This window comes from Lissotriton helveticus, chromosome 10, assembly GCF_964261635.1.
Source record: "Lissotriton helveticus chromosome 10, aLisHel1.1, whole genome shotgun sequence".
Lineage (NCBI taxonomy): Eukaryota > Metazoa > Chordata > Amphibia > Caudata > Salamandridae > Lissotriton > Lissotriton helveticus.
In genome coordinates, this window is record NC_136071.1 from 953,188,498 (window position 1) to 953,214,771 (window position 26,274).

At 44.6% G+C, this 26,274-nt stretch overlaps 1 protein-coding gene across 1 annotated transcript in view; it reads right to left on the reverse strand.

The window, feature by feature from the left end:
• Positions 1-5,081: 5,081 nt before the first annotated feature.
• ZNF804B (zinc finger protein 804B) overlaps positions 5,082-26,274 on the reverse strand; it is a 1,016,963-nt gene continuing 995,770 nt past the window's right edge. Inside the window, exon 5 of the mRNA XM_078664401.1 lies at positions 5,082-9,034. Coding sequence (XP_078520527.1) covers positions 5,461-9,034 — 3,574 coding nt within the window. The 3' untranslated portion in view covers positions 5,082-5,460. The remainder of the gene's footprint in view (positions 9,035-26,274) is intronic.

The following is a 26,274-nucleotide window of genomic DNA, read 5'->3' on the forward strand; positions in this document are numbered from 1 at the left end:
TTTTTCTGATAATTTCCAAAGGAGCTCTTGTTTGCCTATAAATTTGACTTAAAATAAACTGAGCTCCCTGAGAGAAACTGTCAGTTCTCTGAAGAATGTTCAACATAAGTGAAAACCACTGAATTAAGTAAAACAGAATGATTATATTTTATAAGCATGTTCCATTAAATGATTAGTTACTTTAAAATATTCTACTGTTTAGTTTCAGTGGCAGAAGGAAAGTCTATTCGATAATTCAACGATGCAGTGTTAATATTAACTACAAAATACATGGTATACTATGAATATGTTTAATAAAGATTTAATAAATGACTAAGCACTATACAATTTGATCTGACCTTTTTTTCTTTCTAAAACATGAATATAGTTGTTTTTTAATATTTGTATCGACCAGCTTTGTCTGGATCTGTAACATCGGTTTTTTTTGTCAATGAGCTTTAGACCTGTATCTTTGCACATTTCTAATATATTCTATTACATAGTCCCTGACTACTATTCCATCACTCTGGTATAATTAAAGTTGGGTCAGAAGTAGCAGTGAACTAATTCTATGCAACCTTACACTGCTTTTGTACTCACCTTCATTTTGATAACCTAATCATATTCACCTTGATTGTTTTAGCATTGAGTACTTTTTCATATTTCATTATATTTCCTACCCATAATTTGTGCTGTACTAATATACAATTCACTTGTTATTTGACATTCAGGAATTGTAAATTAAATATAAGTTTTAATAGCTGAAGTTGAAACTGTCCACATTGTGCAAGTTACGATTTGCCTTGGAAATTAAGGTATTTATTGCCAAATCTGTGACAATAAGTATAAGAGGAATGCAGAGAAAAGAGCACAGTCAGTGCTGTAGTTCAATATTGTGAAGCTTGTAATAATTCATTTTCAGTTTGGTAATTCACAACCCATCATGGCCCACCTGTAGAATGCATACTGCTAAATTCTGTGAGTCAGTATAACTTCTAAATTGGTTATGATACACGAAGATTATGTTGCATACACGGCTGGTGTATGAATGCAAAAAGTACTGGCAAAAATCAAATGCAATGTATATAAGAAGCACATTTTTTATTGGGCACCTTGATATGGGGCTACTCACAAAGGAAGTTATGAGTAAGTAAAAATGCAATTTTGTAGCACTCTTAGATGTACTTTGACATGCCTTTGGAACTTGTCCCAAAAAACATAAATGGCAATAAAATTGGAATAATCATTAACCGTACAAATAGAAAAGACTGAGTCCCGTTTTCACATTTTCTATTATGGTATCAGATGTTTCTGAGCCAATTCACAAATACATGCTAGAGTACATAACTGTTTGCTTTCCATAAATGCCTTCGTAAATAGGCCTTTTAATTATGTATTTTTTTATGTAGTGTGGCCGCAGTCAGTCACACAATTTAAAACACTGAAGAGGTCTTTGCTACGTAAGAGTATGTAACAGTGTATTTTTACACAGTCCAAAATGCCTTTGTGAATAGGCCTTTTACTTCTGTGTCAATTTATGTAGTGTGCCTACATCACCCGCACATTTCAAAACATTGAAGAGGTCACAGTCATAACAGCTACATTAAAGTACATCAGCACAACTTGCTTAGGAATCCACATGAGTAGAATAATAAGCGAGTCTCCCACACTATTCTTAACCTCAAATGTTTGGTATGAGGTGGAGATGGAGCAAGATGGCTGTACGTTGAATGCAGGGGGACTAGCAAGGTTTGGAAGGCTGACCTTAGCATGCAGTTGGCAGGTAAACCAGGAGCAGGTAAACGAGGCTACATTGACCTTGGTTATTCAAATCAGTATAAATTACACACAATTATCTGAAGTCATTACCATGTTTCATAGGCATCTAAAGTAATAATATTATGGCTAGAGTGAAGCCAAAGATGAGGTGAAAAACACAGTTATGGACATGGTGGAAGTTTTCACAGGAAGTCAACTCCATAAATTACATCATGTTAATTAATCCTTCGTGTAAGGGTTCCTAGGTCAATGTAATTGTCTAAGCAAGGGGTGTTGAAAACAAAAATTCCTTAACATGAGCATGTGGTCTAATACAATCGATGATAGTTAGACAGATCATTATTTAAATGGAACCTAATATTAATAAACTAAAAAGCTAAAACATAAATTAGAAGCTGGTTGTTTTGCCACAATTTGAGTTGAATGCAAACAATACAAAATGTAATGGATGTATTTTTTTATTGTTTACATTTTATCAACTACAAGCTAGTCACTTAAGACTCGATTTATCTGTTGGCGGAGAGGGAACTCCATTGCAATGGTGGAAGTGTTTTCTCCGGCCAACATTATGGTCTGCTCATCCAATTTAGATCTGGGCAAACCATAGTTGTGATGATGGCGGAGACAACTTGATCGCTACCATGGTCAAACCCCTCTGACAGAGTATGGGTTGTCAGAGGAACGGCTGCATGACAGCCCACCAAATTTAGGTGGGTGAACATCCAGATGATTTTCAATGACTATCACCGCCAGGAAAAACCTGGTGGTAAGTGGCAATGGAAAATGCTTAATATCCCCTTGACACGTGTGGAAACGTCTATGGTAAGGAGGGTATAGTTTTCTTTTTTTTTTCAAAAAAAAATCATGCTTTGGATCTCTATTTTGTTTAAATGGAAGTTTCCCATACTGTTCCATTATGTTCACAAAGCTGTCTATCAAACATGCAGTACATCAGCAGGAACCACTGGGGCTTCTGTCAATGCTGGAAATCTCTGCTAGGCTGACAGGAATTCTTAAATGTGGCAGGGGCACATCTGTTGGGGCATCAGAGTAATTTACTTTGTCACCCTACTGGAGGAACGGGCCACCCACCAATATAAACTGGGCCCTTAGTTTGTATTCCATTTGAGTCAATAATTGAATGAGAAAACAGAGGTATTTTCACTTTAGTTTAACATTAGTGGATGGCCCTCACTGTATGGATGTGTATTTTCTACCCATGAAATCTTTAAATAGTTGTTCAAACAGGAAATGGGTATGTAAAATGAAACATGTAAGTCATTCCTGCTCATGGGTGTCTTTTCAACTGATTTATACATCTGTAACAAGTACGTTAGAAGAAATGTGTGTGAGTGAATGCTGTCCATGAAAAAGCGCTCATATTCCTGTGCTCATAATCCTACAATTGAATTCTCTATGAAATATAAAGTTCAGGTCTAGTGTCAGGAAATTTGAAAGTAAATTCATTCTACTCACTCTTTCCAGTCAAATGCATTTTCTTCTATTTTGTATCCACTACCTGTGAGCCCAACTGTAAAATATGGGTAGATAGTGTGCATTGCCTTACTTTCAGTAGCACTTACACTTTTATATTTTAGCTGTATTATGTACTAACAATTGCATGAACCCCCGTACAAGTTAAATTCCTGCTATGCCTATAAGATACTATATGTTGTGAGAGATTTGTTACACAAGATGCACATGTAAGAAACACACATATGTAAATTAGAGAACATAGAGCAAATAATAGGATATTTAATTTTATTTATTATATTTGCTGTGTGTGCATTTCTTGCATATGTGTTAACAAACTAGGGAGTTAATGTGACCGAACGAGGTAAACAATGAGCTCTCAATACTTAATTTAATAAAATGATCATGGTTTTAGGTAATGAAAAATGTTCTGCCTATTTTAGCAAGTTTGTGGGGAAAGAATAGGTCGTACAATTTCATTCTCAGAACTAGTCTTAGCAGGGCCGACTCTAGGGTGGTGCAACCAGTGCCACCGCACCAGGTGCTGACTTTCGGGGGGCGCCAGGTTTGCAAGTTTATTGTGGTTTTTGAGCAACTGCTGGTTCCTTTCCTCCAGCAATTTTCAGGCAACAAAAAAAATGTCAAGATAACTCCTGTAAAGAATGTTCTTCCTGGAGAGAGATCCGAGTTTTGTCTAGCTGAGGTTTTGACTCACTATAAAGTAGTGCAGAGGGTTATTATGCCTTTTGCAAAGAACTTTACCATGCAGATCACAAAGTGCATATAATGTAAATAAGTCAGTGGATTAGTGCTTTTAAAAGAGACATCGTTTTCTTACTTGCAATTTATTAACTTTTGTCAAAGAACTTCATGCACACTGCAAATTATAGATTAGAGCACAGATTAATGTAGCAAAAAGGATTGATTTGGGTAAACATCGATTCTTATCATTAAAGAGAACTCCCAACTATGGTATTCCTTTTTAAATTCTGAGTTTGTGCTTCTCTATACCAAGCACTCTTAAACCATACTGCTTACCAGCTTGGATGACATTTCACTCATACACCTTGTAAGACTCTGCTTTATGTAACATTTCCTATGCACTGATGTACAAAGGTATGATTAATTGTCTCTGTGTAATGTGTGTGTGATGCAAAGAGCTCTGACACCCTACACTGGTGCGAGTGGCGTCATATAACTAATTAAATTAATCTCAAAGAGAATGGTTATGGTGACCTGGGCACTGTTAAAGAGTGGTGGTGAGGGAATCCATGGTGGAGGTGGTCATTGTGGAGCACCAAAAAGAATTGTTGCATCGGGCACCACCAGTGCTAAAGCCAGTCCTAAGTTGAGTGGGATACAGCCAGATTTTGTTCTCAAATGTGGGTATCTCTAGCTGCAGACCAAAGAATAGAAATCTGGTTCAAATTATTTAATCACAGGGACATTTTGGCCTGGATTCATCGTCGTAACCTGGAAGAATGTCATCTCTAAATATATTCTTTGAACAAATACAAAATATTTTTTCTACTTTAAGCTTCCTTAAATTTTGAAACAAAAGATTTATGAGAAAACAGAGACATCATCATGAAATATCATTTCCAACGGTGAAGTCTAAATTACCGGTTGGTAGGTAGAATTGTTTTTGAAACAAGCAAGTTTTTTTCTGAATGGTGCTATTGTAATAGCAAAACCAGCACATTTCTTTTGTTTTCTGCTCGCATGCCTGTCTATCTTTACCACAATAAAATAATTATCAACATACGTCATTTTATTAAACACCTTCATCTTTCTTTATATGCAAACAGCTGAAAGAGACATTGAAAGGGGATAGATGTGCAAAGAAAAATGATCTGCCCGTCTTAATGTTATACCTGTACAGCCAGACATGTGCAAAACTGTTCTTTGACAATACAAAACACATGTAAATTTCCTTTTTGCTTTTTAATGAAGTGTTTCTGCAAAGTTCTACCGAATCAAGGTCAATGATGTTTTGAATGGCATGTGTCAGGTGTTGGCAAATAGGAAAAAAACATTGAGAACAAAGTTGAAATGTTCTGATAAATCAAAAGACACTTTCACGTGAGAAATTCACGGTAATGTCCCCACACACAAATACATAAAATGCTTTGTTTAACGTTAACCATTGGCAATTCTTCTCATCTTTCTTGTTGTGGTTGGTTGCTTGTCAGGTGATCTAATGAGTCAATTCGTTTATTCTGGTTCCAATCAGAGGGGTTGACTTGGGGCTGAAAGCTGCAGTTCGTGCCCTTGGAAGAGCGGGTGGATTAAAGGATGGAGATGGATAGCAGGGGAGGCTCCTGTGCTAATATGTGGAGAAAACAAAGTCGGGATCAGAGCTCCATGCGGCAATGCCTGCAGGGTCAGTTGTCCGGGCTGAATGGTGGTAGCAGAAAACAAATGCAGGGGGTGACCAGTGAGGAAGGTAGTGTGTGTCGGAAGAACAGCTGGCGCCAGATGAGAAAATGTAAGGGGGGCGAAGTGTGATTGTGATAGAGGGTGAACATGAGTGAGAGGAAAATGAGCACTGTGGGGATGCATAGACGCCGTGAGAGCACATCGCTGCAGGAGGGTGTGGTGAATTGTGGTGATGGAAGTCTGCTGCTGCACAGGGATTGGTTGGAGACCTGGGGCTGTGGAAAAACTAGTTGGTCCATTAACAGGAAATACTTTGAGGTGTTTTGCCAGGAGCTGTGAATGCATATGCTGCTGTGCTTGCATCTGAAGGAGCCTATATTGGTCAATTTCATCAGGTGGAAATGGTACAGGTTGCTGGGATGGAGAAGGGGAGGTTGGTTTACTGTACACTTCAAACATGTGCTCCCCATCGCTGTAGTTCTGCATAGACCCATCATAAAAGTAATTTAGCTGCTCTTCCAATGGCCTTGAGTTCATGTTGACATCTTGCAGCTCTAGTCGGATTTGTTCTTCTTTGGTCTCCTGTGAATCAGTCACAACTGAATATCTATTAGATGGCAAAATGCAAGGAAAATCACGTGGGAATGGTTCACGGCTTTCCATAAAAGGCTTCACTTGACTAATTAAGGGACTTGATTGTTCTTGTATGCCTGCCTGTAGGTCTGTGTCAAGGGTGTGACATTGCCCTCCTATTCGAATTAGGTCTGTAAAACGACATGTGTCATTATCAGTATGCGGAGTCATAGTCACTTTATATTCTTGTGACTCTTCACTTGGCACGTTTTCCTCTGCGCTCTTCATTTCACCGACTTCGCAGTTTATAACACGTGATGTGTCAACGGCTGATGCTTTCTCAGGCAATGGTAAAACGGATGTGCTTTCAACAGAAGGCGAAAGCTGCACTGTGAAGACACCTTCTGAGTGGTTGCACAGCTCCACTGAACAATCCTCCGAATTTTCTTTCAATGTACTTGTTGCATCAAGCTCTTCTTTGTCTTCAAGCAGCAATACATTTAGTGACTCTCTCTCTTCCAGCAACGGTTCTCCTGCTGAATTTTCTGATAGACACTTGTTAGAAATTCTGGAATGGGAAAAATCGTTGATGGATGTATTTTGTAGTGTTTTGCCCTTTTCTAAATTATTTGGGAGATCCATGTTTGCTTTCAAGCAATAAGCCCTCTCTTTGGAGTAAAAATCCGCCATGTTGGGATATGATCTTCTATGATTCGAACTTTCACAGCTACTTCTTTGTCTGGAGTAAGACCTGTCACAACTCTGCTCTCTGCTACCTTGGTGTTTGCTTTTTGAAAGTCGATGCTTTATTTTCCTCCTCTTTGACCGGTGTTTGCTGTGTGAACTTCTATGCCTCGAACTCTTTTTAGACTGTTTGTGCTTTTGTTTTTTAATACACTGTTTGTCTTTGTGTTTCTTTATTCTGTGGCATTTAGTTTGAGAAATGTGGTCGGCTTCTTCCTCAGAAGTCAACATATGTCTGTGCTTTCTGTGTTTGCATGGGGCTTCTGCGCAATGGTTGTGTCTTGTTTTACAACACCATATGAAATGGCTCCTAGGACAGAGCTTACTTGATCCGTGGCCTAGGCAGGGGCTGCTGCACCTGGCGGTGGAACTGATTATGGAGCATTCTGAGTAGTTAGAGAGTCTGCTAGATGGTGACCTCTGAGAAAAGGGGAGAGCCCAGTCCTTTGAAATTGAGCATCCATCACTATCATACCCTGAGATTCTGTTATGATTAACTCTAATTAAATCTTTGGTGCAGTCCTTTTGCACACCATTTAAATTCCTAAAACACTGCAACTGTTTTTGTGTAGGTGTGCACCGGCATGGGGATCTATTCTCACCTTCTGATTTGCAGATGGTACAGCTGCCCGTTTTAGGTTTTTTCATTGACTTGCTTGAGAGATGGAGGGGAATTTGGTCATTCACGCATTCAATTGAAAACAAGTCACTTAACATGTGTTTTCGCTTCCTTTTACGGGAATGTATTGCTTCAAAGTCACATTTTTCAGAAAATTTGAAATTCGGGCATAATGCAGGTGTGTCCTCACTCAAAGTTTGCACATTTTCAGTCCTACCCCCTTGATTATCGTTTATGTTCTGTTCGAAGTTCTGCGGAGACAACCTGTTTGAGAAACATTTTGTCTTTGGTTGCGTTGATTGATCATCTTGCTCAGATGAAATGTGCTCATCTTGAAATAATCCTGAGGCTTCACTACCGATTAACGTCTTAACTTGGAAGGATCCATCACAATGATCATTACCACTTCCACTGTCTTTCTCACCTGCACTCTTTTGAGACTGTTTAAAATCAAAATACAATGGATTGCAGCTGTAGGAAATGGAAGGCTGGGTTTTTGTGAAGAGGACTAGCTCTGTGGGCCACTGAAAGACTGTGTTGCCATCTTTGCTTATAACATTGAGGAATGGCAATGCGTTTGGACTTACTCCATTCATCGTTGAATCGTTCATAGGAGTGTCCTCGTTTTTGCTTACTGATTCCTCACTTCTAAGATCTGTGGCTGTTTTCAGACTATTGGCACCACATTCCATCTCTGTTTCCTGTCCTTCTGTAGTTGGCTTTTCCTTTGAGCTCTCATCTGAATTTTCCATTAGCAATGTATAGCTGTGCTTGTTGCCGCCGATCTGTTGATTTTGAAAAACCCTAGTTTGGCACTGCAGAGGTTCATTGGTCTCCAAAGACCATCCAGACACTTTTGCTCCATTTGCATTGTCAGCATCTTCTGCAGAGCCAAATCCATTAACATCTGAAAGATGCATTTTGGCTTTGAGGTTTGGGATCTGATGGCCCAAAGCTAGTTCTGGTGTTTTGTTCAAATAGTCCTTCTCACCGGAGATATCCTTCATGTCTGCTGGGATTTTGATTGGCACAGTGCTGCCAACTTGGACTTCAGGTGTGAGTGGTACGTTATCATGCTTTTTTGCTGGTTCATCAACCAAAAGTGCTTGAGATCGGGAGTTGTCAGCGGCATGCTTTTCTTTCAAGCTCTGTGGTGCTTTTCCATCGGATGTTTCTTCCAAGCTCTCATTGAATACAGATGCAGATGACTCTAGCTTCAACTGGGCTTTTTTAGAAAAACAAAAAGAGACTCCTGCCCTATGATTGACTTTGTCTCCATTCGGGAGGGGCTGTAAAACCTCGCCCCCAACTGCCAATGTAAACTTCTGCTGCTTTTCAGCAATGTTGCTGGGGGCGTTGTGCCCTTCACATGTGACAATAAGTCTAGCACCTTGTCCACTTCCAGCACTGTCTGTGAAAATCCCTGCTTGTAGTTGGTTTCCAATTGCAATCCTCGGGGTCTGGAATATTGGCCCTCCTCTGGAGACACTAGGGGAAAAGATAAAGGGGAGCACGTTAGTTGAATACATACTGATGAATTCTCAGGATACTGCATAATACATTATGCTACTAAAAGTTTATATGAAACAAAATGTTCCAATATAATTTATCAGCAGGCAGTCAATTTGCAAGTAAACATATCGCTAAGGTGAACAGAACATCAGGTGATAAATGCATAGGTGTGAATGTTTAACAAGCATTGGAAATGCAATAGGTCTCGCAGCATTAGAGTTAGTGCTTTTAGAATTGTTTATGGTTTTTTTTTGTAAATCTTTAGCATTTTTGTTTCCTGTAGCCAATGCTAAAGAATTACAAAAAAAAAAGCCATAAACATTTCTAAAAGCTCTAACTCAAATGCTCCAAAACCTATTGCACTGTGTGAGGGTGAGGGGTTGAGGGTGAGTGAGGGTGAGGGTGGGTGAGGGTGAGTGAGGGTGAGTGAGGGGTTGAGGGTGAGTGAGGGTGAGGGGCTGAGGGTGAGTGAGAGTGAGGGTGAGTGAGGGTGAGGGTGGGTGAGGGTGAGTGAGGGGTTGATGTTGAGGGTGAGGGGTTGAGGGTGAGTGAGGGTGAGTTGGGGTTCACCCAGAAACCCCAACTATGAACACAATTCCCTGAAAAAAAGCTTCATCAAGGTACCATGCGTGAAATAAGAAAAATATATTTAAATATATTCAAAAGAGGAAACGCAATGAATTAAGACGAAGTGAGAGAGGAAAAGGCGCGAAAAATGCACATCAGAGAAGGGTACCTTAACTGACCCGAAGGAATACGCATATGTCTTGCATTACTTCGAAAAAAACCACCCCAGTTACAAGATAACACGCCAATTGTGTTATTTTGCCTACCATTTGTGTCTTTTAAATTACATTATTTGCGAATTTCTTTACACATTCAAATATAGCTCTGTGTTTTTAGGCGCTATAGCGCACAATTTGTTGTGACATACTGTAATGTCCTCGATTTTTGGTGAGACACTATAGCAACCATGCTTTTTGGATAAACTGACATGTTAACGGTTTTTTGTAAGACGCTATACAGTCCATCCTTGTATTACATGTGTTTGTTCTTACGCTGCCGCGATCACTCTTTTTTGTGAGATGTAATTGTGTAAAAGGTTATTTTGTGAGACATTACAGTGAACACGTTGTTTAGACGCTAGAGTCGATGCAATTTTTTTTTAAACTATAGTTCCCACGTACTTATGTTAGATGCTATAGTGGTCACGGCGTTTATGCCACTCTGCTATCAACACTTTCTAGTGAGGCGCTATCAACACTTTCTAGTGAGGCGCTGTATTGACCTCGCGCTCATGTGAGGTATTGTAGAGACGTCTTTTTATGAGACTCTAAACTGTCATAAAAGATGTGGGTGAGGCGCTATAATTTTCGCACACCTCTGTGAGATGCTATAGGAATCACGCTTTCATATAAGAGTCTCTGTGCTGTCAACACTTGTTGTAAGCCACGCGCTTCTACCAGATGGCAAAGTGACCACACCTCTTATATAATTGTATACCGGCAAAAGTTATTTTTGTCTGGGCTACAGTGTCAGGGCTTTTTTGAGACTTTGGAGGGCTTTCCGTGAAACGCTGACAGTGACAAGATGTTGTGTGGCACTACATTATGAACTCATTTGTGATACGCTATAGCGTAGCTCGGATTTTTTTGACCAGGCGCTACTTTGTCCATCTCATTGAAGCAGACCGGATTCAGTATAAAAGAAATCTCGTAGAAATGCGCTCCTCGGACGGAGCATGACCGGACTATCCCGTTGGCCCCATTTCATGTGTGAGTAGCGTCTCCGGTGCTGAGACTCTGCTTGCAATGAGGGACATAGGGTTTTGCTTTTCCATATAAAAGTGGGGCTTTGAGTAAAAAAATGCACAGATTAAACCTGTGTTCACGCCTCACAACGCATCATTGCAGAGTTCTGCTACTAGTCACCTGACCTCGGGCTTCGAGGCGCCATTCTGTCTGTGACAGTCACTGCTCCTGTGCTTTGGAAGTATGTCTGTCCCTAACTGCCCACTGTCCTTGGCCTTATGTGCGCCGGTTCGGGGGACGAGTTGCTGTTAGTCGCCAGGCTGCGCACTCAGAAATGTAAATGCTAGTGCCCGCGGGCACGCGCAGCCGGCACGTGCACCCGCGGGGAGCACCGGGTCCGAATGCCAGGTCGTGCAGCAGAGAAGGGGCTTCCGTGGCGGGTGCATGTTTGTTGATTCCCCACATAGGGTCCATGGCTGGCTTTGCACTGTCTGCAGCACGTGTTGTCCTGAGCACAACAGTGCCCGCGCACCCACACCTGAAGACACCCCCGGGCAGCGGAGCGCATCTGGTGCTGGAGACTGATTATGAAATACATGTAGTTCAAGTTCTCAGTAAAAGGTGAGCTCTGACCCCTGCTCCGGTCGGCCCTCGTAGTCAGTCTTTACCACCACGTGCTACAGGTACAACCTGTGAGGTAACTCCGAGGTGAAGGGAGCTTTCTCACTGCCCAACAGAATAATAGGTGCGCTGCTTTTATTCCAGCAGCCTAGACCCGGTGAGAAATATAAACATAAGTCAGCAAGGGGGTATCAAGTTAAGGGGGCTGTAAGAAGAGGGCTGGGGTTCTAACTGTGTTTGTGTTAATGACAAATCGTTTCTTGCGCCCAGAGCCCCGAGTGCAAAAGAAGGGGCTGATTTACAAGCCTCTGGCGCCACTTTTTCCATATTAAAAGTGAGGCATCGGAGGGCAGGAGGCTTGGAAATACGCCCTGAAGTACAGATCTTGGCTTTCCGCATGTCTAACAAACATCTCTGGGGCCTTGGACCTTCAGAAGCCTTAGGTCCCCCCAAAAGCGAGTGACCGAATATTTTAATACCTTGAAGCCACACTGGGTATCGATTCAACACGATCAGCAGGATTTAAGCAAATTATGGTGCCATCTTTACACAGTGCTCGGCTCCCCTCATTGTCCCCAAATCACCGCGAAAAGCAGTTTACCCAGAAACCACTTTACTTTCTCGTTGTTGAGCTTCTGGGAACTATATAGCCGTTTCTTCTAAATAACATGTTCTTCAAAAGGCAAACGCTACATTGCAATAGGGCATTTCGTGCTTCCGAAGATGTCTCGAACAGACTGCGGGCAGGGGAGGGGGCGGAGCGGGGAGAGGGAACAGACGGAGGGAAGGCCAGATAAGGGGAGGGGGGAGGAGAGTAGGAGGAGGAGAGTAGGGGAGGCACGGCCTAGCGGCCGTGCAATCAAGAAGTGAGGGGGCGGGAGAGTAGGCAAGGCAGGCGGCTGGGGGGAGGGGGGAGGAGAAATGCGACGCGACATGGCAGGCAGAGAAAATGGGGAGGGGGCGGATCCGGAGGTGCGTCGTGACACTCGTGAGGGGGAGTGGAGAAGGAGGGGGGAGTAGAGTAGGGGAGGCACGGCCTAACGGCCGTGCAATCAAAAAGTGAGGAGGCGGAGCTGGGGGAGGCTGTGACAGAGAGAGCAGGCAATGCAGGCGGCTGGGGGCTTGTGCACGCGCTTTGAAGCTCATTGCGCATGCGCATTGAGCTTCAATTTCTCGTGCACTGCAAGGAATCGCCACGATTCCTTGCAAGTTGGATAAAGAGTGGATAAGCCCCCATAGTCTTGCAAGCTCAATGCGCATGCGCATCGACAGGCGAGACCTAAAAATGAACATGCAGTAGTGGTGTGTAGGAAAACACTTACGTAGTGTAATCAGACAGAAGACGAAAACAACGAGGTTTCTTTGTATAACTGATATAATGAATAATATAGTTTTAATGCATCCAGTAACCCCCGCTACTAGCAGGCGATCTCCATGATATCTATGTACAATTTTACAGCAGTACACCCCTTTCAATAGATTCAACGATGGGGTGGCCATTTGCACTAACCACAATAACAGCAGGGATAGAGGTAGAGAATCAAAACATTGCGGCTAGTTTGGAATATCGTGAGGCACCAACCATAATTTTGGAGTGGTGGAGGCACTCCCAGGGCCAACCCCATCTAAGGCCCACCTGCCTAATTTGAGTTTGCTTCACATGAGTAGAATTTTCGGTACAACTACTTAATGTTGCAGGGTTGCCATGGAAGGACACGATGGAGGGCTGGATGCATTTGTTTTTGTTTTCCAAAAACAAATCCCCAAGGTTGGGTTATGTTTGGGGATAAAATAAAAACAATTTTCCTGAAGCAATTAATATTTCACGCAGCTCGTTAGAGCTTCTAATTACTTTTTCTTCCAGAGTCAACCAAACCAGTCTGGGCAGGAAATAACAGCACTGACAGCAATGCTGTTCATAGTGCAAGGCCTCTGAAGCCATGGAACTGGCAGGTCTGTGACAGGTGGCCTGCCACAAAGGTGCTTCTGAACGACAGGCACATGTAAAGAAAGTGGGAACCAGTAGATAGATGGACAGGATATTCACTGACTTCCAAAAGACACCACTAGACTGCAAAAACATAGTTTGCAACAGTTTCAATGAGATAGGTTGTCAACATCTCAACTATACATAAATATCTCCCAACGAACATTTTCTAATGTATATCCAAACTCACTCTCAATCACTTCACCCAAGAATTGCAGTTAGAATATACTAATTAGGTTCTTAAATAATTCAGAATTATTTCCCTCGGTATAGGAATTAAATGCAGGTCAAAGAGAAAGCAATTTGATGTCGGATTGAAATTCTGAGCCTCTGTATGTTGGATTCTAGGTTTGACATGGAGCCCTTCATAGCTCTTACTGGTCATAAAGTAGCCTCCCTCTTCTTAAATTAATTATACACAGTTTTTAGGTTTGGAACACCTGGACAAAGAGGTGAAAACTGGTGGAGAACATGGGTGCGTTCAGGATGTCCATGAGTTCAGTGAGCAAAAAGACGTATATCAATGTAGCCAGAATGATGTGAAAAGAGCACTGTGCATAGAAATATGCACTGACCATTACAGAATTCTTCTGGAATGTTTTTATTGCAAATATGGAAGGAAATGTTTTCTATTTCCTGCATCACTCATTAATGTCAAGCAAAGCATTTATATTTGTAGAAATTGCAAACGTTTTCCAGGAGGGCAGGGGTAACTTCAAAATAATTCCGTTATAAGGTTAAAATGATGTACAAATACATGCTTTGTTGTTAGTTGAAAAGATAATGAAGGCACTGTATGAACCTTTATGGTACAATCAACAATAAAGGGACATCTAAACAGGTTTTCTGCATCACGAATACCTCAGTTTGGTGGCTCAAATACTTAGGTAACTGTGGTGCTTCATCTAGAGCAATTTATTTATTTATTTATTTATTTAGGAAGTTTTATATAGCGCGGACAAGATCCTTGCGGATATCAGAGCGCTTTACATAGAAGGAGTACATGAGGGAGCATAGTCAGACGGGTAAATCAGATGAGCAAACAATACATCGTCAGACAAATAAATCGGAAGGAGCAAACAGTACAATCAAGTAAATCATGCATAGGGTGCAATATGATCTAACGATCGGTGCATTAAAGACAAGTAGAAGTATAATACTGCAATAAAAGGCATACATTCGCTAGTTGCTAATAGTCTAAAGAGGTCATTTCTTAGGGTGCTATATGAGCTAACGATCGGTGCATTATAAACAAGTAAAAATATAATACTGCAATAAAAGGAGTAGTCTAAAAAGGCCATTTCTTAGGATGCTGTATGAGCTAACTATCGGTGCATTAAAAGCAATTGGAGGTATGATACTGCAATAATAGCAGACATTCGCTAATTAATATTAGCCTAATGAGGCTTTCTTAGGGTGTGTTCAAGTAGTGAGAAAGACTAGTCCAGGATGGCCGACAAAGAGAGAGAGAGAGAGAGAGACCAGTCTAAGATGGCAGCCAAAATGTGGGGATTACAGAGTTTGGTTTCCCTTTCTACTCTGGGAATGTCGAGTTAGTCCATCTTCCATGTTGATTGAGGGGGAGAGCAGAGTTCAGCTTCTATGCTGCTAGATGGTGGCTTATCTCAGTTTTGCTGCTCCCTGGCCGCGTTGGTATGTAGCTTCATGGTGGGCAGGGGGGCGATTTATGGTTCCAGCTTTATGGCCCCAGCCAGATTAGCCAATGGAGAGTGAAAAAGCCCGCGAAAATACCAGTCACAAAGAAATCAGTATAGAAGTCCGGGCAAAGCGTAAAAAAACTTGCATGAGTGTTTAAGATGATGGGATTGCGAGTAGTTGCCCTTCGAGTCGCCCCTGAAGCTGTTCAAGTAGTTTTGTGTGCTGTATTCCAGGCAGAGAGTGAAAAGACCTGCATGGGTATTTTGGTAAATAGCTCTGCGTGCAGTTACCTTACAAGACACCACTGACGCTGACGCTGCTGCTCACATCAGGCTTCTCCCAAGTTGCGCAGTGGTTGCCCCCAACACACCGGTAAACAGGGCATACCGGCAAGCCTCCCACCAAAATGCTGCCCCAAACCTGAGCCGTTCCAGATGCCCCCGTTCCGTACTCACCGAACCACTGGACGGCGGGGGGGGGAGGGGGAGGTGGGAGGCCTCCCGTCGAATCGCTACTGAAGACACACCACAGGGCACACCGGAGCCGCTCCAGACGCCGACCGCTCCGTTCTGAGGGAATCCTTGGAGGGGGGAGCGCTTGTTCACCCGCGCCGGCTCAGTCAGCGCCAACCCCCTTCCTCAGCGTCACCGATCCTATGCTGCCGAGGGTGCCCGCCGATTCAGCCGTGTGTGCCTTTGGGCTTCTAGGGATGGATCAGCAACCGAGCTCCAGTGCCTTCCTCCGCCTTGTAGCGGGGACCACTTCCAGCCCTCCGGAGTCGTCGAGCTGTCTGGAACAGGCTCCTGGAGTTTCAACCGAGCTCCAGTGCCTTCCTCCGCCTTGTAGCGGGGGACCACTTCCAGCCCTCCGAAGTCGACGAGCTGTCTGGAACAGGCTCCTGGAGTTTCAGCCGCCCCTTTTGAAGCGCCGCTCTTATGCCGCCTTGGATCAGTGCAGAGCTGGTGTCAGGGTGGTCCGCGGTGTCGGCTCAGCAGCACCACGTTAGCGATGAGGGTGTCAGAGTCGAGTCCGATCGGGGCATTTCAGGGGTCATTAGTCAATCCAGTTACTCGATCCAGTTACTCTTTCGTTCCGTTCTTCTTTCTCCTTTCGTTCCGTCGTGCTGGTAGGTGCTAACAGGGATAATGCCCGAGTGGGATCCCCAGCACTGGGAGCTCCTCACAGGAGCTCCCTACCAGGCGGCCATCTTTTTTTGCACTGCTTTGATTACTTATGTTCTGAGCTTTTGACTTTAAAAGAAAATTAATTATATATATATATATATGTATAGATATTTTTTTTTTCAACGCAAAGAAAAATTCCTTAAGAGAGTTGATAACCATTTCAGGATGTAAACAACACATTTAAGCAGTGAAAATTCATTAATATGGGGCAATCGGGAAAAAGACAAAAAAGTTTGGTATTTTTAAAAAAAAACCAGACATAAGTAGACAGTAATTTTACCGTTAAGAGTAAGTCACACCTACTAATAGTCCAGTCTTAATCAACAGGGCTCTATAGATGTAGCAATTCAGACAAAGTAGCATTTCATTCTAGCTATCCTTACAATTTTAGGTTGAAAGATTTATTTATGCAGTAAATTTCTTGAGCACAAAAGTTTTTCACCTCTAATTGCGGTTTTGATGCCAGCGATTTGTTAAGAAACATAACGCAAAATAGAACAAACTGCACTCTGGGGACTCATTCACATAGATATTTGTGCTTTAAACCTGATTTAGATGTTTAAATTGGATTTATTACAATTTAAACCTGTTTTTCGTTTTAATTCAATGAAGCACATTTCACTATTGTAAAAACCTGTGCACACAGATATGTTTGTGTGGGAATAAATTTCCAACCCTGGTTGGGAGTAGGCATAATGAGTGAAATGAAGGTGTCTGAGAAGGGGCTTCTTCATGGAGAATTGTATTACCTCCTTTTAATCTAACTCGGCCCGGCTTTCATTTGCATGGGCAAGATGGCGGCCGCATGGTCGGCTGTGTGAGCTGGCGTTCTCTCGCACGGAGACCTCACCCGAGTTGTGGATAGCATCCCAGGCAGTTTCTCCATCTACTGCTTTTCGCTAAAAAAGAAGGAGAAGTTCTGGGGGAGAATATGGCTTCTAAATATCGACTGACATGCTCAGATTAATTACCTGTTTACCGAGCTCTGGTTCCAGCAGCGGACATCGGCTGTTTCGCCCCACTACGTAGTGTGTGGTTTAGACTCTCCAGTGTTTTCACGTCGACGGCTGCAGCATGGCGCTAAAGGTCATTTCCAAAGCTGCATTAGCGGCGAGAGCGAGTTCGGCGGCAGCTGCGGCCACAGCATCCTTGAACGGCCGAGAGGCAGGGAGTGATTCAGGGAGCATCACGAAGGGAGACCGGAGCAGCGAAAAAACAGCAGGATCGGCTCGCAATGGCACTAATTTGAAAGGAAGTGCAAAGACAGTACCTGTCTTATTTAATCAGGTAAACGCTAAGTCAAAAAATCCTGTTGTAGCTAACCAAGCTCCTGAGGGCTTGTTGAAGGCTACTGAGGTGGAGACAGGGGGGGGCACCGGCAATTCTGATTCCTGTGTCTGCATGTGATGGCAATGATGGCAGTGGCCCCCCCCTTACAGGATAAAGTTGTGAAGATGTCTGTGATGCTTGGACAGGGGACCTTGGTAGATAGCTTGGCGCAAAGCCCTCAAAGAGAGGATTCCACTACCAACTTAAGCAACTCAGTGAATTGCATTCTGGGAAACGCAGTCCAGTCAGGAAATGAAGTGCCAGGCTTGGTATACATGCCTGTAGCCAGTACACTTGTGGATAAATTAAGTGATATTACTAGTCAGGGTGCTGACATTGCTAACCAGCTTTGCAAGGAGCTTGAAGGCGAAAACATTTTTTCTCTCTCAGAGCACACTGGGTCATCTCTGAATGAGGATGAGCTCGATCCTGATTGGACGGATGATGGTAGTGACAATGGGGATTGGCGTCAGAATGATATCTTGAGTGGTGGGCTGGTTCCCCGGCATCCCCGGACAGTTTGAAAAGGGAACGGGTAGAAAACTCGGGGTCCTGCGAGAGAGGACTCAGAGATGCGCGGACTCTCATTCATGGATAATTCCCTAATCGATGGTTGTGACCCAGGGGGTGGCAGGTTAGTGGCAGTAACCGCAACATAGATTCAAGAATCTGATTTACCACCCTCTGAGATCACGCTTACGCTTATTTATCAATCGATTATTGAGCATCGGGAGGAGTCGCGCCAAGAGAATGTCCGCACTCAAGGGGTCTGCCATAGAGTCCAGAACTCCATCCGGAGAGTTGCAAAAACATGCACGGAAATAGCAGCTAGAATCGGGGAAGCAGAGGAAAGGATTTGCAACCTCGAAGATGCTGTTGCTGCGCAGAAGAGTGTAACTGATTTGATTGGGGCACAGAAAGAGGACATACTATGGACATTAACTGACCTGGAAAACAGAGCGAGAAGAAATAATCTTAGGATTTTAGGGGTTCCAGAAGGCTGTGAAGGGGAAGACTTGAGACAACTCGTGGTGGAGCTTTTCCGAGAGGCATTTCCGGAAATCCTACAGTGGGACTGGCAGTTGGAAGTCCTTCGTGCTCATTGATTTCCTTTCAAAGAGCGGCAAAAGACTGGGGATAAGCCCCGTGCAATCCTGATTTGTCTCAATAACTTTTTAGCGAGGGAAAAGCTATATGATTTAGCAAGGCCGGATAGGAAAAGGCGCGGTAAGGGCTGTGATTTTTTTGTTCGGCCGGAATTTTGCCCAGCGACAGTGGAGCAGAGGTGGCAGCTCCGCCAGCTGATCGCCCCCTTTCAGGCGAAAGGGGCACAGGCTTTTTTGCTTTTCCCTTCTAAGTTAAAAGTTATTCGGCAAGGGCAGACAAACATTTTTTCATCTGAGATACAGGCTAAGGAATTCCTTTCTACAATATCATTTCTGTAGTGGAATTGGGAGTGGCCGCCTTGGGGTGCTTAATTTTTTTTTAGGTAGAGCGGGAGGGTGACTGGGCAAGCGCTAGTAGGATGATTGGAGTAATGACCTTCATGGTTCTTTTTTTGTTTGTTTTTTCTCTTCTCTTGCTGTCAAATCTTTTTTTTTTAACTAGTGCTCTTGTCCTTAGCCCTCCCTCTCTTTTCCCTTTTTTGCTTTGATGGGGTGAAGGAACCTGTGTGGGAGTTGGTCACCAGCTCTTCCCATCACAAAGACATCAGTCCTGTTGCCACATAGGGGTGTTGTAAGGGATGGGGTGGTGAAGGGGGGGTGGGGTTGTTTGGGTTGGTGGGTAGGGGTAGGGGGGCTGGTGTTAGGGGGTGAGGTAGGGACAAGGTTAAGTAGGATTATGAAAGTCTCTGCAGAAATGGCAATGAAGTTTGATCAAAATGATTATATGTTTATTTTTGATGCATTGGAAAAATTGGGAAAGTCACAAAGTAGGTGGAGTTTGGATTGTTTAGATGGGGCAGGATAAACTTGTTATAGGCACTTGAAATGTATGTGGTCTCAATGATGCTAAGAAGTTGGTCCTACTTTCTAAAATTGTACAAACTTGACATTTTATGCATACAGGAGACGCACATACCTTGGGGGAGGCGGGATTCTCTGAAGCTACCGGGGTTTGACCTTATAGTATGCTCTAAACAGTCCGCAATGATAAGAGGAGTGGCTATTCTTATGAAGTGGGGAGTAGGGGCCTGTAAAGGGTCCGGGAAGATCGAATGGGGAGGTGGGCCATTGCTGAATTATTAATTGGCGGTGGGTTATTAACGGTATGTACTGTCTATGGCTCTAACATCGATGATCCTGAGGTGGTTAAGCTTCTAAATGTTGAACTAGCCACTTGGCCTAGCCCACTCCTTTTATGTGGGGACATGAACATTAACATAGCAAGTGATTTTAATCTTGCAAAGGATGCTAATTATGTTGGTAGGAAGCCAATAGTGTTTAAAGCGCTTCAGAATTTAATTCAAGAGCATGGGGCTATATATTTATGGTTTTTGCAAAATAAATTGGATGATGGATACACATACTACTCGGCCCCTCACAGTTTACGTTAGGTTAGATTATGTTTTTCTCTCAGAGCAGGTGGCAGCGGTCTCTTCTATTTTTTCTCCTCCCCGAATCCTATTGGACCATAATGCATTGATAGCAGAATGTCTGTGGCCGTGGATTAGAAAACCTTCACGTGAGTGGACATTTGAAAGAAAGCTATTATTTGATGAGGCCTACTGTGCTCACATTAGGAAATGGATAGTCGATTTTTTAAATATTAATAGGGGCACTGCAACAGATCAGACAGTTTGGGACACTTTGAAAGCGGGTCTGCGTGGAGAAACTAAAAGCTTTTCCTCATACAGGTGGAAAACAGAGCAAGAGCAGATTAAGAGTCGAATGGAGGAGCTAAGGGATGCGGAAGTAGAACTCACTCATAAAATTAAGCATGGTTATAATACAGAGTCCGGTCAACAGGAGGTTGCAATAATAAAAGCCAGAATTTTGAAGTCTTTTGGACAGGACCTTGCCACAAAGTATCTTCAATATCGCACAACGATGTATGAGTTTGGTGAGAATTCTGGCAGGGTTCTTGCCAAAAGACTCCACCAGCGAAGTGTACAGAGTCGTGTCATAAAAATTCAAGATCAAATGGGGGTAGTGCATGACACTCAAGAGGGTGTAAATGAAGTGTTCTTAAACTACTATACCAACCTGTATAAGGAGGATATTCTGAGGCCTCAGACAGAGATAGAAGCAGAGGATTTTTTATTAGGGGTTGATACTCCCAAACTGTCACAGGAGCAGAGCTAATTTTTGTCGGCTCCTATTCAATGGCATGAGGTGGAGCTTGCGGTGAAGTCCTTAGCTAATGTTAAGGCCGTGGCCCAGATGTCGTGCCTCTTAAATTTTATAAGACATTCTTGGGTGAGATTCGGCGGGACTTGCTTAAAGTACTTAGAGCTGCGCAGAAGGGTATAGTGCCGGAATCTTGGCAGGATACTATTATAGTTTTGTTCAAAAAGAAAGGCAAACCTGAGCTGCTGCCATCATCCTTTCGACCGATTTCACCAATAAATAGTGATTCTAAAATCTATTCAAAAATGTTGGCAGCCAGGCTAGCTCAGGTGATCATTCCCTTGGTCTCTTTGCGCCAGCACAGATTTATTCCGGGCGGGACACGGCAGATCGTGTTAGACGTGTCATAGCTTTATTAGATTGGGCACAGGTCACGGCCTCTACCCTCGGGGTGATCCTTTTGGACATCGAGAAGGCATTCGACAGGGTCTCCTGGGGGTTCTTGTGGGCCGTGCTCCAGTGGAAGGGATTTAGCACTGAATTTGTTCAGGCGATTCAGGCGTTGTATTCTTCCCCAAAAGCTGCACTTCGTATTTCTGGCCAACAGACTAGCTCTTTTTCTATAAGTAGGGGCACGCGGCAACGGTGCCCGTGCTCACCCTTGCTGTTTGCCCTACACATTGATCCATTCCTGAGTAAAATAGAGAGCAACCAGGGCATAGCACCGATAAGGGCTGGCGATACTACGTATCGTACCTTAGCATATGCAGACGATATAGTCGTCTTAACATCCGATGTTTCTTCTGCATTCAGTGCGCTCAAGGTTTTGGCTGAGCAATTTGGGGAAGTGTCAGGGTGCAAGTTAAATGTATCAAAAACTCAGGTAGTTCAGACACCCGATATGCCATTGTCAGATGCTCCAGTTGTCACAGAAGCCATATATCTAGGGGTCCGAATAACTGCCACAGTTGAAACCATTCCGGATCTAAACATCCTTCCGGTGGTAGAGGCGGTTAATACTAAATTAGAGCGGTTTCCCTCTATGGTCGATGTAGTGTCCTTAAAATGTTATTACTCCCGAAGTTTTTATATTTATTAAGGACGAATCCTTTAGAATTATATCAAAGTAGTTTGATTACGGCAGACAGGATTTGTTATAGGTTCTTGTGGGGGTATAGGCGCTCTCGCCGGGCAGCTAAGTGGATGTGCCTTCCCCGGGATCGTGGTGGCTGGTCCGTACCAAATTTAGTATTATACTACTGGGCAGTGATGGCTCAGTCGCTGGGAATACCACTACTTGGAGATAAGGCTGTGGTGCCATTATGTAATCGTCCGACTATTTTCGAGATAGGCTTAGGTGATGAGGCTAAGGGTATCCTGCTGGAGGTGCTAGAACCAAACTATTATAAAAGAACTAGATTCAAGGTCGTTATAGCTATGTTTGCCATCTGGCGGAAAATAAGGCGGAATCTATGTATCCCCAATCTCAATATATATACCCCTTTTAAAGCTGCTCGACTTCTGCCTGGTATATTTCAGGATCAAACAATGTTTAGATGGCAAGCGCAGGGAGTGCCGGTGATAGGGGATTTAGTTGGGGATGGGCAATTGTTACCTTATGTTTCTTTAAAGGACAAATTTCAGTTGCTATCACATGATTTCTTTAAATATCTTCAGACTCAAAGCTTTCTTCATAAATACCTGAAGGGTGCACCCGCTATGTTAGATAAACTGCCTATTATAGAATTGATTAAAAAAAGAGGCAGAATAGGAATGCTTTATCAGTATTTACTATCTATTCTCCCTGATGATTTGCTGGCCCAAAGCACTAAATGGGAAGGTAAGCTTGGAAAGACAGGCATCGACTTAACACCAGTGCTGGAGCTTGCCAGTGAGGTGTTGGTTTCTGGAACCCTTAGAACCCAAAGCTATATGGCAATGCTGGATTTATATTATGCACCGGCAAAAATCTCAAAATGGGGCAGTAGAAAGGGAGATTCTTGTGCAAGGTGTGGGCTATTTGCAGCTGATGTTATTCACATGTTTTATTCTTGCCCATCCCTTTATGGTTTCTTGGCGGATATCGAGCGTTTTATTAATATTACGCTTAAGATTAGGTGTACTCTGACTCCAGAAAAGAAATGGTGATATTTGGCTTTGACGCTGGGACTAATGAAGATGTTAAAAATAAGCGACATATATCAGCTTTAGCTATGTCCCAGATCCGGTTGTGTATAACTTCTCATCGGTGGACAATGTCTCTTCTTGCCCTCCCACTGGGGGCTTGCTGTGGGACTGAAGGAGAGCTGCGCTGGGGGCCACTTGTGTGTCACCTGGGGCAGCTGCAGGACCGATGAGGAGCCGTTACGTAGTCGCACGCACAACTCTCACGGGTGGATGAGTCTTGGCCAAGACTTGCACTTGCTGCTGCTGTTCCGGTGTAGGCCAGGTTCACAGGTGGCTTCTGATTTCTTTTAGTTGGCTGGTGTGGCAACGGTGTCGGACTCCAATCCATCGGTACTCGGGAGTGGTGTTTGACGCATGTGCTGATGGCTGGTGTGATGGCCATTGCCAGCCATGGGGTGAGTCAGAAAGACAGGTGGTGGTGACTTGCTGAGAGAGTTTGGATGTCAAGAGAGACTTAGCAGCCAAGTGTCTCCGCCTTGTTGAGGCTGATCTTCGGTGGTGGCTTGACACGTACAGTATACGGATCCTCTCTTGCCTGTTTTGGGGCCACTTCTGACTCCATCTTGAGGCGGTAAGAGGGTGGGCACTCAGTGCTGATTTTCACCCGTGGCCTCTGCAGACAGGAGCAGGGATGCCGATTGACTTAGACTGCCGACGCTCAGGGATGGACGGTCACCTGGGGAAGCGTTGAGATGAGACGCGGTCTGCTCTTGCTGTGGCTTACGCTCGGTTCATCCATTAGGCTGTATCCAGGGATGTGTCGGTCTGCCTTGGTGGCTGTCTGGTGTATCAGGGTGTGCTCTTGGTTTGCTGTGTGAGCCCTCAGACTTCTCCCTCTATTGGTCCATTCAGCCCAGCTATGTTCATCCGGTTTACAGGTTGACAGGGCTGTCACTCTCTTCTTTCTTCGAGGGCATTGCGCTTGGACCTCGAGGTGGCACTGTCATGGTGCTGGCTTCTACCTTTGCTCCGGCACGCTCCTTGCGTGCTGGGCGACGTGACGTCTGGTCTCGTATCGCTGGTTGCTGGAGCGCATGTTGCTGTGGCGGCCTGCCACGTGGAGTGCGCGACTCCTCTCTTGCCTGTCGAGGGTCACTTCCGACTCCATCTGGAGGCAGTGCAAGGGAGGACACTTCTGTGTTGTCTTCAGCCCACTGCAGGGCTTTGATGTTGCAGTAGAGATATATTTGTTCTCGGTGCTGCGTTCAGCAGTACTTTTTTGTGGAGATGTCTCTATCTCCTTGGCGCCTGCCCTTGCTGTCAGATATTTACACTTTAGCAAAATAATCTCTTACAAGAAATTATAAATACATAATTGCATTGAAGATCATTCTCCGACAAATCACAATTCATAAATATAACTTGTTGCTGATCACTTGTGAAACTTAGAAACCAACCCCCAAACCTGGAAGCAAGGCCCTCCGCGTGTCTGCACCCTACCCACTTTAGGGAGCCTGAACCCTGGCTTGGCATCAGCGCTTCCGGGCAAGTGCACTCCTTCTCCTTGAGCAAGTGATGTGATCTCTTCTCCCACAGTGGAGTTTGGGCAGATACATGTGGTGCGCGCTCTGCACCAGTCTTAGCTTGCGCTGTCAGTGAGGACTATTCCCTTGAGACGTTGCTGTTCTCGCTGGTCATCCACTCTTGTTAGTAGGGCGTGTGTCGCATTGTCTCTACTTGAGGTAGAGTCAAACAGCCACCGGTGGTGCACATTTGGACCAGTGTTCATTGTGTCTCAACGTGTGTCAGCTACCTTAAGACTTTGCTGTCTCTGAGGGTGTCCGTGTTTGCTCTCACTTGCAGGGTGCAGAGGGCCACTCTCCGAGCATTCCTCCCTGAGGGTACGTCTTGCAGTGGCTGGTGCAGTCTATCTCAGCACTTGGGCTTGAGCAGGCAGGCTTTCTCTTCCTGTGGAGCAGTGCTGGGATTCTGTTCATTCTTTGTTCTGAGGCACCCTTTTTACCGGGGCAGCACTCTATCTCTCTCTCTGCTGTCTCGATCGCCTCTTAGACCTGGTGTGAAGTGTTGGGGCAGGAAGGCATTTACTGTGAGAGCACCCCTGAAGCTGGTGCAGAGTGCCAGTCACCAGGAATCACTGCAGCTGTTGCCTCTCGCAGGTTGGTGCAGCAGTGAGGGATCTACAGGTGCATTATGTCTGGTGCCCCTCTGGCCTTTTACGGGCTCTGCGCTGAAGTGGAAACAGAGTGGGGCAGGTGGGTGGTGCTCAGTCAGTGGTGGGGAACGTGGCTGCCACCTCGGTTCATCTGTGATGGAGATAGTGCAGGCATCGGGGATTATTTCTTTCTTTTGTGTGGGCTCAGTACCACTAGTGACCACTAGATGGCAGGGCAGCGTTTCAGTTTACCGGCCCCAATAGTCTATCCAGGGGCTGTGGGCCTCCGCTGATAGAGGCACTGGTGCTGGGCTGTGCTGCTGTGGCGGGGTGTCCCAACCCAGTAGGTGGGTGCCGCTGCACCTACACTGACTTTGCTGGTGCCCCAGGAGTTCAGGCAGGCACAGTGCGGGAGGGTGCTTAGGAAGCAGACGGAGGCACACACTGCGCCAGTGAGGTAGGATGGCTCCTGTTGTCTTGAGGTCTGCGCCTGGGCTGTGGTGTGCTGAGCATCCATTCCTTTTCTTCTCTTTTTTCTAACTGTGTGACTCCCCCGCAGTGGGACCGGCAGTCTCTTAGACCCTGCAAGTGGCAGGGGGTTTGAAGATGCAGGTACGGGCCACAGTAAGCTCCTTACATGTGTTGGGCATCTTCTGCCTTGGGGGCCTGCTCCTTTCCGCCGCACCTCATGGTTCGCTTGAGGCGGGGGTGGGAGGAGTGTGACAGAGCCGCTGGCCTTCTCGTGCAGTGGAGACCCAGGACCACCAGTGGCAGCACTCTGTACCGGGCATGTCAGAGGACTGATCGGGTTGGGTGCAGTCTTTGTGCTTTTCCACTTTGGGTCAGTGCCACCTACTCTTCTTTGCTGCAAGGAGGATGCCAGTCTGGTCGCGCTGTGAGACTGTGGGGGAACACACAGCAGGTGGCACCTGTATTTTTCCAGCATGTGTGGGCGCCGGGATGCGATCTCGAGGCCTGCACGTGCGTTTCTGCCCGCAATCTTCTTGTGTAGCCCACGTTGGCCTGGGGTGATCCACCAGCAGCGCAGAGTTCACAGTGTATTCCGCTGGGGCAGGCTCAGTCCTGGTTTGTGGG